General features: G+C 38.0%; 1 protein-coding gene across 6 annotated transcripts; it reads right to left on the minus strand.

Moving 5' to 3' along the window:
- Window positions 1-566: 566 nt before the first annotated feature.
- Window positions 567-7,610, minus strand: LOC116250665 (protein root UVB sensitive 4). Of its 6 annotated transcripts, none has more exons than XM_031624477.2 (11): window positions 6,611-6,998; window positions 6,348-6,432; window positions 5,860-6,006; window positions 5,632-5,778; window positions 5,502-5,564; window positions 5,336-5,412; window positions 3,909-4,017; window positions 2,619-2,718; window positions 2,007-2,134; window positions 1,841-1,906; window positions 567-1,751 (listed from the first exon to the last, which is right to left on the minus strand). In XM_031624477.2, exons 3-11 carry the CDS (start codon window positions 6,001-6,003, stop codon window positions 1,455-1,457), a joined length of 1,131 nt encoding a protein of 376 aa, XP_031480337.1. In that variant the 5' UTR covers window positions 6,004-6,006; window positions 6,348-6,432; window positions 6,611-6,998; the 3' UTR covers window positions 567-1,454. The 6 variants fall into 6 exon arrangements, with proteins under 6 accessions (XP_031480337.1, XP_031480334.1, XP_031480335.1 ...); XM_031624474.2 differs by having other exon boundaries at window positions 6,250-6,432; XM_031624475.2 differs by having other exon boundaries at window positions 6,250-6,432; window positions 6,856-6,990.
- Between the last annotated feature and the right edge of the window lie 6,054 nt (window positions 7,611-13,664).

Raw genomic sequence — 13,664 nt, forward strand, 5'->3', positions numbered from 1 at the left:
CGCTATACAAAAGGAGGAATCGAGCTCATCCCTGATAAACGACAATAAGAACATACCTGAAGTGACGTATTTAAGTTGGTGCATACAGATCTTGTAGGCAAAATGAATACATTTTTCACAATAAACATTTGTCGGAAGACCAAGACATGCACATTGAGTTTCTAGCGGCGATTATCCTTTCCTGAATAGACGTGAAACAGGAATAATACACACGCTAGCAGAGGATGATATCATATCAAAATCCACTTGGTTCCACTTGGTTCAAACTTCAAAGCACTCTGAAACGTGACTTACTACGTGAGACCAAAATAACAGAGTTTTTTACTTGTTCCAAGGAAAGAGATGAATTTAGCTTGATTCAGCATGTAATATCTGAAAACGTGCATCGGGTCAACCTGAGGCAAATTCTTTCAGAAAAAAATAAAAGTTATTTTGATCCATACAAACAAAAGATTTTCTTGGTGATTAATCAAAATATAATTTTACAAATAATGTGATCTATATGGTTCAAAATCCACAAAATATAATCACGAATACACTGTTTGGCGTATGGAAAAGAAAAGAAGTAAAATAAAAAATTTAAAGTTCCTAACATTTCATTGTTCGTTCAAATAAACATGTCCTATAATACATCTGTAAAGCCACAAATCCGGAAAGACATTTGGACTTAAAAATGTAGCTAAATAAGTTTTGGGGAGTTATATGCCACCGCATCCTTTCAACTCCCACAGCATCCGTAGGAGAAGAAGCAATGGCATTTCACAAGAGATCGTCCGCCGTTTACCACAGAGATGCTCGTTTTGGGGACCATGAACAGGAAAGACTACAATAGAGCAAAACCCACCGAGTAAAAGTACAAACAAACAAATATTAGCCGAACATATTACCTTTGGGCTCCTTTCAGAAGTACCTTACTGAACTCCGTCCTTTTCAACTGGTTTCCCCCCTCCAAAAGGAAAAAAGCGACACTCGTGGCACCATCAACTAATTATACGTACACCGTAAATTTTGCTTTTCCTCAACCTCTTTTCTCTTTTTGCTGGTTCAGTAGGAAAGAGAGCCAGTCGTCCATAGCCTATGAATAAAAATACACAATTGACAAATACGTGGTATAAAAGAATACGTTACTGAAAGCCCATGAACGAACGTTTTCCTTTCATCGTCCTTCACTAAGCCGAGCTGAGTAGCCTGGGAAGAGTTTCATACAGCAATTCTCCCTCTTACCTCTTTTCTTACTGCATTCTTATGCTTGCTTTCCCCTGATACCCCGAAAGCAGGTGGCCTCTAGCATCATCTCCACAGACGATGTAGGAAATCTTCCAGGTTCATAGGATCAACACAAGAAGCAGGTTCCGTTTGTCATGTCGTTCAAAAGAAAAATCCCACCACTCGTAGTGCCGGTTGGCCACTTGTTTCCAAACAGTTTCCCATGAGAATGACATTCTTTTGTAGCATCACATTTCTAAGCTGAACCTTATCTGTTCTTGAGAGTTCAATAGCACGTTTTTCACAATCCACCCCGATTTCTTCATTTCTTCCGTAAGGAGGCCAATGCTCCTTTCCGCAAATTTCCTGCTTTCACCTACCATCTTAAACCAATCCTTGGCGCAGGTGTCAAAAGACTCAAAATCTGAATCTTGGGTATTTCCAGGATATGCAATCTCTAGTGGTTCATCCTTGGATTGAACCGATGTTGCACCTAGCATTGCCTTGGTTCTATGCAGCGAGAGAGTTTCACGAATATGACATGCCTGTAAACAGCATCACAGAGTCATAACAGTATAATGAAATCAAAAGGGTTGGCAGCAAATTAAACAGTTCCATCGGCTTCTCAGTTCACCTCCAACATGCCTCTAAGGATGTCTGTAGTGCAAGCCTTTCGATGCAAACAAAGCAGCAAACAATCCTGAGATCCAAAATGATTATTCAACAGTGCATAAACAAAAATTTACATGCGTGAGCGTGCTAGTGCAAATAATCACTTGTCATACTTAATTGATGCATACCTTGCTCGCCTCCAAGCAGATGAAGTACATGTCATTTGTTTGTAAGGACTGCATTGTTTGCTGTAGAAACTCCACACAAGGATCCTTGGTGTCAATACAACCAATTCTGATTTGCCATTGCTTGTTGTCTGAACCAAAGTCATTACTAACCATGTGTAAGGTTCATCATCAACAGCTAGGAAATACCATGCTTTATTGCACCAATATTGTGATAAAAACAACTATTTATGTTTTCCTAATTCCTATCTATTCAAAATTTCATGCATTTTAGATATTCTATATCTGCCGATGTTCTTTTTTGGGAAAAACTGAAAGTTCAGAGTATCATAAAGCTTCCCTCTTTTGATATGTACAGAAGAAAATGATTTTTTTTTCACAATCGTAAGTACATAAACCAGAACTAACTAACACAGGAGATCCTTTTCCTTAGAATAATGATGATTTGACCAGGTCTTCCCTGGTTCTTACCATCTGAACATAGAGATCGGCCACACCAAAAGTCAAAATCTATTTACGGACACGACCACACCATTGACTACAGTATCGTTTCAATTATAGTAACAGTAAAACGTATACAAAAGCAACGAAACGGAAACTCCAGGGCATGGTCACCTTTTCTCCACATGGTATTGTCTTCCTCGCTGCTTACTTCAGCTGGTGAAGGTATCAATCCAGATTGAATCCATTGCTTTACTATAATGTCCAGCCTATTCTGCATAACCAAATCGAAGATCAGATTCAGCCTTTTTTGCCACAGAAATAAGAACAAAGAGCTTCTTGATAATGTGGCAGACAAAAAAGAAAGACACATGGGATAACTTTAAGAGAAGCTTCTGAGATGATTCTAAAGCTTGCATTTTATGATAAAACAAGGCCTGGCATTCAGGAACAAGAGAAATTTAGACAAAAGCACAAGCATATCATAAGAAGACCAAATAAAACAAGCAATTATTTGTCAGTCAAGCATTTCAAAACAAAATGGAATATAAATATGTTGCATATAAATATGTTGCAGAAAAGGTAAACACAAATTCACCTGCTACTCAGGTGATAATGATATACATTCTGCTACCATATATTTTCCCCTATTTCACACAAGTACATGCATGCACAAGATTAATACCTAAGAATATGTATGTAAACATGAATGGAAATTTTTGAAAAAATAAATATAACACCCTATGGGTGTGGAAGGTTTGAGAATAGTCTCACACATGTTCAGAAACCTTCAGAGGTTTGTATAGCGATTCTAAAGTACAAACTGAAGCTGCCTACTGGGTGCATTGAGAATTATCATACCAAACAATCAGGTCCGTTTTGGGCCAGGTTGTTATGGTAAAGGCATTTCAAACACTCAAGTTCTAAGAGATACTAGACATTCTAAGAGCACGTCTATCCTGAGATCTATGCCACATAGGCATGCCTAAAAGGGTGCCACACCCATGTCGTCATGGCTGGACACAGTGCAAGTGCCAGACGCAACAAAATTACATTTTATGTTTTCTGGTCTACTTTGGTATTTCTACTTTCTAGTTTAGCAATTACATTTTATGAATATGAAAAATCAATGTGTTTGTTTGCCTAAGATCTTACTGTTACTATATATATATATATATATATATATATATATATATATATAGTTGTGGTCTTCCACCCAAGTTTTTCAAAAATGCTTCACACTAGCGTTGGCACCTGCATGTTCGCACCCACAGCCATGTGACAGACTGAGATATGTTCTTCAATATTTTGAATCTTGAATTGTATTATAAACTAAGATGGAGCTGTTTGATAAAATTGGGAAAATGGCAGGACAAAATAGAACCTTCTTGAATTGTATTATGAAGTATGAGCTAAGCCGGAGCTGACTGATAAAATAGGAAAAATGGCAGGAAAAGATAGAACCTTTGTTAGCGTTTGCAGATGCACATGTTTCAGCCCCTGGGAGATGGCATAGAGATCCATTGCAGCAAGGAAGGGATAAATCATCAGAGGAAGAACTGTTTGTAACCTTCTATGTTGATAGAAACATGTCAGTATGGTCACCTCGTGCCTAAACAATCACTTAAGATTCCCATTTCCACGCACTATCAATAGAACATTATAAAATTCAAAGATAATGATCTAAAACTATAATACTTTTAATGTGAATTGAAAGATGAAAAACTGCATCTACGAAAAATCATGCCTTTTCCCTAATTATTAGGTCCAAACTACGAATGCATTTATCCAAAAGAAAACCTATATCAATGGTTGCACAGACAGCATACAAAACAGGTCCCAGAATAAAAATTAAAGGATAAGTATGGAGATTAAATGCATCCTGGTTTATTTGTGCAGTGAATGCTAAAGTTGTGCTTTGTTGAAAGTTATAATTTCTCAAAAGTACATTATGTAAAGAATGCTGGTGGATGAATATCATTATCAGTAGACACTTGCAGTGCAAGTATTACACATATGCTTGAAAATTGAAACATTAGATGGGTAAATTGGATATATTTATCAAAAAAGCCAGTTGACCTACACCTGACAGTAGCTAGAGATAGCTCAACTACAACATAAGGTTAACAAAGTTATAAGAGAATAAGAAGAAGTAGCCATCTTATAGAGAAATAAAGTAAAACAACTAACAGTTCATACTGTTCATCATTCATCAACATGAAGTAGTATGACTTATCACAAGATCTTTTAGCTAGCTCACAACTGACTAAAACTCTAAAGTGTATGCTGATGGGGGAAAAAACCTGAATCCATTTAATAGGGTAATTTCCAAATTGGCACCTAGATTTTTAAACTTTTTGGAAAATTTCACCTAGATAATGACAATGTTTCAAAAACATAGTTAAAGATTGACATACTTAATTAGCATTTAGATCCTAGAGGGATTATCTTAAAAATTTAGCATCCAGTTTTTATCTAAAACTTTCGCAAACATTTTCATTGCCACAAATTGAACTGATAACTGTAGCATAGGAATGGTCACAGGCCTGACGCCAATGTTTATCAAGCATAAAGGGAAAAAGGAAACAAAAACTCTCTGGACTAAATTAATGATCACCATTTTTTTAGGCTTGCAGGTAAGACCAAATGTGTACTGTTATACTGTACTACTACAAGTTAAAACATCAATGTTCTTGTGTCAACACGAAACAGTTTAGGCATTGCAGATAAAATCTGAAAATGTTTAATTTTCTGTAATTGGTGAACATAAACAATTGTTATTTATCAAATAAAGAAAAATTGGTTCCTTGCATTAAAATAATATTCAAACATTAGGTTCACTTGAAAATTCCCTGTTAGTAATTGAAAGGACAGTGGGAAAAGGGAAGAACCTCTGATAATTCTTGCATAGGAGATTCAAAACTGCCGCAAGCATCAAGCCCAGATTATCAAAGCAAACTGTTTGAATCTGAGACCCAAGTTCAAGATAAAGTCAAATAAAAAATGATAAAGGAACTTCGACAATAAATGGGAGAATTTGTACTAAAAAAAACCAACCTGAGCCTTCGCTGAAATTTCACCAAGATTGTCTGCAATAGCAAAACTCCGATGAATTGCAGACTGCAACAGAAGCAATCAGAACTGAAGACATATGGAAATCGATAACTTAGATAGCGGAAGCACTTACACTAGTTGCTATATAGGCAGCTAAACTAATGGATTTAGCGATGTTGGCAATCGCAGCAAGAAGCAAAAAGTACTGAGGGAAAATTGAAGTCAGCATCTCAACGCCAACACCCAAACTGAAGAGCACGGATGTTGAGAATCTAACTCTCTGCACAGAATAGAGCAAGTATTAGACGATTTCACAAACAACCAAAAAACACTCAAATTGGAAAGGTGTATATATTTATACCTTCAAGTTAGTATCAAAAGCAGTGCCAACACGGGCAGTATATATGCACCTGCTAAGCCGCCCCAACCCATCTTTCAATACCCAATTAAAGGCTGCTGCCGATGGAAGAGACCGAGATGATCCAATCCCGATTGCTCTAAACATAGCCTAGTACAGTTTAGCAGAGACGCAAGAAATCATCCTTCTATCTATTAAAAGCATTCACATCTTTTGCAACCTACCTATGCTAGAAGTTGGTATATATCACAAAATGGAAACCAAAAACCAAAAAAAGTTTAGAAAGAGAACAGAAATGATGATTCATAGAACTTGAGAGTCTCAAGCTGTTAAACAGGCATCAAATCCATGAAATCGATTGGCTATTTTTTCACGCTATAAAAACCAGAGAACCTTATCATCTGGATCCATGGACAATATATCTTCTCGTCCGAAACAAAATCTGTTTGGTGGAAAATAGAATTGCAGCCTCTAACATGAATTGCGCCTACTCGATTATTTTTAATTGGCCTGATCAAAAGTGAAGAAAGAAACACCAAGAAGGAACTGACTGTATGATAACGCCGCTAGATGAACCTACAAAATGAGGAAAAAGCGTGACCGTTAACGTCCATGTGCAAGAAATGACATTTTATTTACGTGTCACTACTTCGGTGAAGGATTTCAGTGGTACTTCGATGAAGGATTGAATTTTGTTTCACATCATATTAACCAATGGAACAAATGACTCGAGAGACAAAGGAGAGTACGTAACCTTGGCAGAAGGAACACCACCATCACCAACTCATCGCGACCAGAAGAAAAACAATGCAAATTAGATCAATTCACCTTCCTGGATTTATTTTATTTAGCGCCGAAGAGACCCAGAATTTCAAGAACAGTCCCTTGTCCACTTCACGTGCAGATGATTCTTGAGACCCTTCGGCAATTATCAACGTATAGAACTCAAGAAAACAACGCACTAGTTGCACACGATAAACAATCACATTCTTTTCATACCTGAGTAGCCAGAACCTGGAGACTGGAGCTACAAATACGGTGCACGAATTTCCATCTCATGTAGTCCATATAACTAGGCCCAACTTTTAGGGGTATGAACAATTTCTTCAGTGCAGAGAGCGAAATCTCCGCCCAACAACTAAAGATGGAAACTAATTCATCGGACCCATTAAAACTCAACCCATGATGATCGACAGCGGCCTGCCGCAAGTGGCTGCCGTCCAGTACAAACCGCGACGAGCTATCGCCCCTGTGAATCCTGATGGAAGGGCATGTCGGCTCAGCTTCTTTTTCCCCTTCTTCTTCTTGTTTCTCCTCCCGCCTTCCAAGTGGGTAGCCAGATGGGATCTTGAGGGCCTCTCTTTTCTGCCATGGCCGCAGGGGCTTCGGACTCGGGTAAAGAAAACATGGTCCCTGAGGTTTACGCTGAAGCAGGTGCTCGGTGCTTTTCCAGGGTCTGTTATGCGGTTGAGGGCATTTGGAGCAGAGATGAACTGCTGCGTGCATATGAGAGAGAGAGAGAGAGAGAGAGAGAGAGAGAGAGAGACGATGAGACAAGAGTCTCTTGTTCCACTATTTTTAGTTCCTCTCTCGCTCGCTCAGGAGGGATAAAAAGAGATGATAGGAAGAAAGAATTGGAGAAGAGAGTGACCGCCCTCAAGTCAATTTTGCCGCGCCCCTAAAACAACGAATGCATGCCGCGGGAAGGAGTCCGAGAACACGATTCGTGAGAAACGCTCTCTTCCTGGCTCTCGCTCTCTTTCTCGTTAGAGCAAAGATTCTAACAATTATAATATTAGATTATCTCATCGTTGGCTAGCGGTCTGTTCATTTCCTTAATTTCATCTTCGTTTAGTTTTTGCAGATACAACTGTCTGAATAAAAGGTGAAATAACTTGTAACGCTCAATCTATCTAATTTTTAAGAAAAATGTGGGTGAAATCGCCACAATATTAAAGGAATTGTTCAACGAGCACATTTGAATTGTCAGACTTGAAGGAATTTTTTGCATGAAACTAACACCATAAATATGTACGCTAAATATTTCCAATAATTATTTCTTTAACAAGAATGTACAATTGCGGAGCCCAAATATTTGTACAAGCTCAAATAATTGGCTTTTGGATTTTACATATTTTTGAATGATCAAAGTAATCTGAGCTTTATTTTTATCGTTTTTGAAATATAAAATATAATCAGTCAGTTGAGTGGTCTGACCGTTTTTTGCTTTTGTTTGATTTTGATACTGATTAAGTTCTTATTCTAGCTTTGAGTCCCGCTCTCAACTCTCAGAGTTTAAACAGTTAGTTATAAGTCCAACAACCACCTTGAGGGTTTAGGCAGAACGTCACTGAACGACTCACCCAAGACATTCAATGACGGCATTTTGAAACCTTTTATATTTTTTTTTCTCGTGAAAATCATGATCCCTATAGGTGCTACTTTTTTACATGTCTCTTTTTCAGGGTCAAAAGAAGCACACATAGATATGCAGATCTGTTGTAGATATATTCTTCTTTTGGGCCTTGAGATGAATTTTTTTTAGACCACATGCATGTTGCATGAGACAAGTTCCAACAGGCTCTTAGAAGTTGCAAGAATCACTATACATCTACTAGTGTTCTAATAGAATACTTGAAGAAACATTTGTTTAGTGAGTTAAAAAGCGACCATCAGTTTGATCAATATCATTATAATATTGATCGACTTATAATATTCATACTATATCGAGCAAGCAGCGGCTGAATACGCTGCGTAATGACGAAATGAAACTCCCCACCCTCCCAATGAGCTGCATTGGAACCTAGGCATCAAATGGTACTCTCACCGTTTGTGACCCATGAAAACAGAGGCCATGCTTGAAAGGCGAAAGGACTAAAAAGAAGAAGTGGTCAATCTCACCATTTTCTTCGCCATTGAATCATATCAAAGTCTACGGGTTTTGCTTTTGATCAATTGGTTATGTCATTTGTTACTTGGGAACGACTTTGTTGCTTTTTCCAGAAGTTTGCATGTATTAGCATTGCCTTTTTATCATTGACTCGTGTTGTTGTATGTGTCAAATGTGACAATATGATTGATTAGTTATGTAAACTGGGGCTAAATGTTTGCTTAACTAATTTTGCCTGGTTTGATGGTTGGAAAGTTTGGGTTGGTTCTCTTATTAATGTGTGCTCCAGAAATTATAGAATTTTCAGGAATTCACAAAAGCTATTTGGATCGACGTCCATAGTTGAGTTATCCTGTGGATATGGGAGAGTCGTTCTGTGGATGTCTGTGTCCGTTGAAGTAGTAAACAGATGGATTTCTTGAGCAGTTGAATTCTTTCATAGGCGTTTTACGTAGTTCGTTGAGGATTTCCGTTCCTGAGATCATGTTGTCTGCGTGGATGTGGAAGCCTTGCTTTACATATGTGCAGTTATTACTATCAGGTCATCTTCCAGAAGTAGCATGCGTGTGGACACCACTCGTTCGGAAGTTTTCTAGTTGGAAACAATTCATCGTTCTTGGGATTGATCACTCTATGCAACCTTTTGGGCCTGTAATCTTTCTGTGGCTTTGGTTCATATACTTTTTCCGATCATGTCTCTAGAAACCCAAGTGTTTCTGGATAGTTTTTTATTTTAGATTTATTTGAATGTTTATCAATGTATGTCTGTTTATTTAGTTGGAATGCCAGCAGCACTCGTGCTTTCTGTGAGCAGTCTTTTGGGTGTTTTTGCACAAAAAAAAAATGTTATTCTCCTTGGGCACTCTCCTTGGCATTAAGTGGAAATTAATTGCCTTGTCATTTGTTATTCTTTTGTCCTTTTCTTCTAGAGAAGATGCCCATAATGCTTTGTTTGCATCGGCAAACATGTATGTGGATAACTTGACCTGACAGTGCATCCTCTGCTCCAGATTAACTATGTATGGTTTTTGCATTTGCCTGATGCATATTGTTTAAATTTTATCTTTCCACCTCTTTTTTGTTTCTTCTTGTATCACAACTGTTAATGATGGAAGAGTCATTTGTTATTGCTTTACAGGAACTTTATTGTTTCTTATTTCTGTTGTGCGTGAATTCGGAGTAAGTTCAAAAACAATCATGTTTGGATATCAACTAGAAAGCTAAAACAGTTTTCCCATGTTTTGAGAAATGAATGAGGTTTAGATTGGTTCCAGAGTCGTTTTATTCGGACTGAGTTGAGGAAATACTTTCTTTTTTAACTAATGGTATTATGAATTTCTTATTTTCAATTCAAATTTGGAACTTCCTGTAAAGTTTATTTGTTCCCTGGGTATCATAATATTATTGATAGGTAAAAGTGGTCACAACTTCTGTCTACATAAGGATTCATAGACGCAGTGGTCACTTGCGTAAGTATTAAGACAGGTCCACAAAGAAAATCTACTACTGTTACAGCATGTGACAGTTACACTTCTACTATGCTTGATGACAAAATTTCTGTTTGATTTCAAAGCCATTAAAGAACTCAGCTTTTGATCTACTTTTAGGTACATTCAATTTGCAATGTTGAGCTAGATTTGCTATTGTGAGGGTATTCTAGTTAGCAACGGAATTGATCTTGGCGTATTCTCCAAATCGCATAAAGATTCCGTAAAACCATTTTTATTGTTGCTTTTGTAATTGAGCTTTTCTTTCTACTTCTCTGTGATGCTAGATTATTGTAATTGGTCTTTGCCTTCTAAGTTTGTATGACACTGGTAATGGCTTGAGATCGTTTGCCTCCAGTTTGGTTCTAAATCAGCAATAGCGTTTAAAAAAGTTATGATGATTTTCATTCTTTATGTTGTTTACACAGTAATCTCCATTTTCTCATGCCATTGTTGTCTGAGTCTCCATGTGCCCTCGATTTGTCCGTCCGTGAACATGATACTCATTTGGCTGCACAAATAATGTCTGTGCTTCTATACTTTCTGGATCTTTAAATCTGCTCATCAGTGGGGCAGGTGTTCCACTGAATGCGATCCTTTATCCTTATCTGTCAAGAAAGTTTCTATTGTGAATGTATTCGAGATTAAGGTTCACTTGTTTCCACCCTTCCTACTTTATCATGTATTTATTCTTGATTGGGGTCAAAAGTGGAGACCTGTAGTATGGGAAGAAATGATAAAGGAAAGGGAGGCAACAGATATGGGGAATGACTTCTGTAAATGTGATAGCTAATGCTGGGAGATATGGGGAATGACTTCTGTAAATGTGATAGCTAATGCTGGGAGAAATTTAACTGTCTTTACTCCATTAGGTCATGTTATACAGTGCGACGGAGCTAGAAAACAATGAGGAAATGTGATGTTTGACAAAGGGACATTGAGAGCTCTTCTTTTGTTCTGCTAATGTGTGACATGAAACAAACTAATAACTTCGGGAGAAGGAACAACAGGATAATGAAAAATATTGCTGTGTAAAAGAGCTGCAACTTTACCATGTAATATGTATACTTCCTTTTCAACAGGGAAGAAAGAGAGCCATTTAAAAATTTTATGTATCTCATATGAACAACAGAAAATGTATGCTGCACCGATAATGTCTCCAGGATTTCCTATCCACCTCGCTTTTTCATGGTTACTAGCATTAGTTGATAATCTTTCCGTCTTTTTTATGCTGATAGAGATGCAGTCTCGTTCCCATGCTAACTTCCTGAGTTAATGCAGTTTTGATGTGTAGAAAAAATTTAGAGCAGTTGATTTGTCGTACTTTAATGCCTGTATGTGGTTTTTGGCATTTGACCTTTCACTTGGTTCTCTCTACGAGTCTACAGTATGATATCCATGATGGAGAATTTGGCACTGCGTCTTCTGCAGCTCAAGGTCCTATTAGATATTCATTTCCGGAGTGCTTGTTCTAATATTTCTGGTCGGTCATAGGCAGTATGAAGAGGAAACTGACTTTTGATGCTTCAGTGTTTTCATGTTTTGCCGGGATCTGCTATTGGCTTGTATATTGGTTTTTCAACTTGTTTGGGTCATCTGCAGGCAAAATCTTGTGCTTCGAATGCAGTTGTTAGACTGAAGCAGTTGAACCGCAGGACTGTTGATGTGCTGGCAGCCAGATTATGTTCCTAGGGTAAGCTTTATAACCTTTGAAGTTACTCCAGTTTTCATCGAAGTTGCAATATTCACCACTCTATATGCACATGCTACACTTCAAGGTAGTTTACTTATGATTCTTTTCTTAACAGGGGATGTTTACTAATGAGCCTCGGTTGGTCTTAACATGCATAATGAGGCTGTAAGGGCTCTGACGTTCCCTCCAAATGCCCACAAGAAGAGAAGGTGAGCGTGGAGAAGCGAAGAGAGAGAGACAGCAACAGGAACAGGAGCTTGCAAAGCATATCGCAGAGAAGGACGATGATGAGTTTTAGATCTGCCTGACAATTCCATGGTTTTCCCACTTTCCTGCAACCACCAGTTTCATTTGTGCCGCAGCTGAGTTTTTTGTTTCCTACCATACCTACCGTCTTCTTTTATGTTAGTTTTGGAGTAGCTTGTTATATTCATCTTTTTTCTGTTCCCAATACTTTTAAATGGTTCCCCGGAAAGTGAAGACCAGATTGACGAAAATGATGAATGGAATTGCAGCAACCCATTGGATTGCGGAATATGCCACTAAATGAATCAGATTTAACATGTGGCAAGTTCTAAGCAGAACAGTTCCTTTACAACGCTGTACAATTTTGTTGCTAGTTGTATTGCATTCTTTCGTTTTGTAAATACATGACTGGGCCCCTGTAACAGCGTCGGTCGGTATGGGTGTTTTTCACATTTTCTTCAGGTGTTCTTATGTTTTTTTTGCACTTTCTGAGTTTTTTACACTTTTATTGCCATATTTTTATTTCCACATTTTACTTTTAAGAACTTTTTGTAATTGTTTTAAAAGTTGCCATTTTTGTTTAAATAAAATAAAACTCTGGTAAGAAAACTCCTGCCTTTTGAAACCTTTAGATGATATTGTTGCTTGGATATCACTCAGATATATATTTATCCGGTTTCACATTTGGATCCAGACTGGGTCTTTCCCTAGTGAATCTGGATAAAAACTAGGTCTTACCCGATTCAGCTGGATATCCATTGCTCTCTCTCCCCACCTCTTTCTCTCTCCCTCCCTCCCTATGTTTGCCATAGCTGAAAGGATGAACGATTAGTCTAATGGGATGATGTCAACTTTGGGGTGCTGTTAGGTTGTGAACTCTGTTGTTGCCAAATGGCTGGGGCTTCCAGGGCTTGTCTCTACAGGACGGAGGACTCGCACACTGCCCTGAAGGCCACGGGTTTGAACCCCGGTTTGCTCGGTTCTTTGGCAATGGCGCTCGTTTCTGGATCTTGCCCAGAACGACGTATCGGTCCTGTACTCTTTTAACCCTCAAGGTATAAGAACCAAGACCACACAACCTCTTTGTCTTTTCATCCATTGAAACATCAATAGATTAGGTTAAGATGAGCTTGATCTAATTGCCGAGCCATGTATAAGCCAGGGAGGGCAGATGCCCCTCCTATATTTCCCATAACTCTTGTATAAACACACATAAATGGACTTATTTACATATTAGAGACCATCTAACAGTTTGATCACAGTATGGAAGGTTGGTGGTTCTTATATTGTCAATTGTATACAATAATACAATATTGTCGAATGTTGGCTAAAACTGGGAGCGATTATTAATACAGTTGGCATTAGTTATAAGGATTTAGGCATTGCACCCGTTATATTCTGAAGCAAGATTCTGTTTTCAAAAACAAAAATTGCTCAAACTGAAATATCATTAGATGAACAGACAAAGAAAGACGATCCGCTGAAGCTGAGA

This window comes from Nymphaea colorata, chromosome 3, assembly GCF_008831285.2.
Source record: "Nymphaea colorata isolate Beijing-Zhang1983 chromosome 3, ASM883128v2, whole genome shotgun sequence".
Classification (NCBI taxonomy): Eukaryota; Viridiplantae; Streptophyta; class Magnoliopsida; order Nymphaeales; family Nymphaeaceae; genus Nymphaea; species Nymphaea colorata.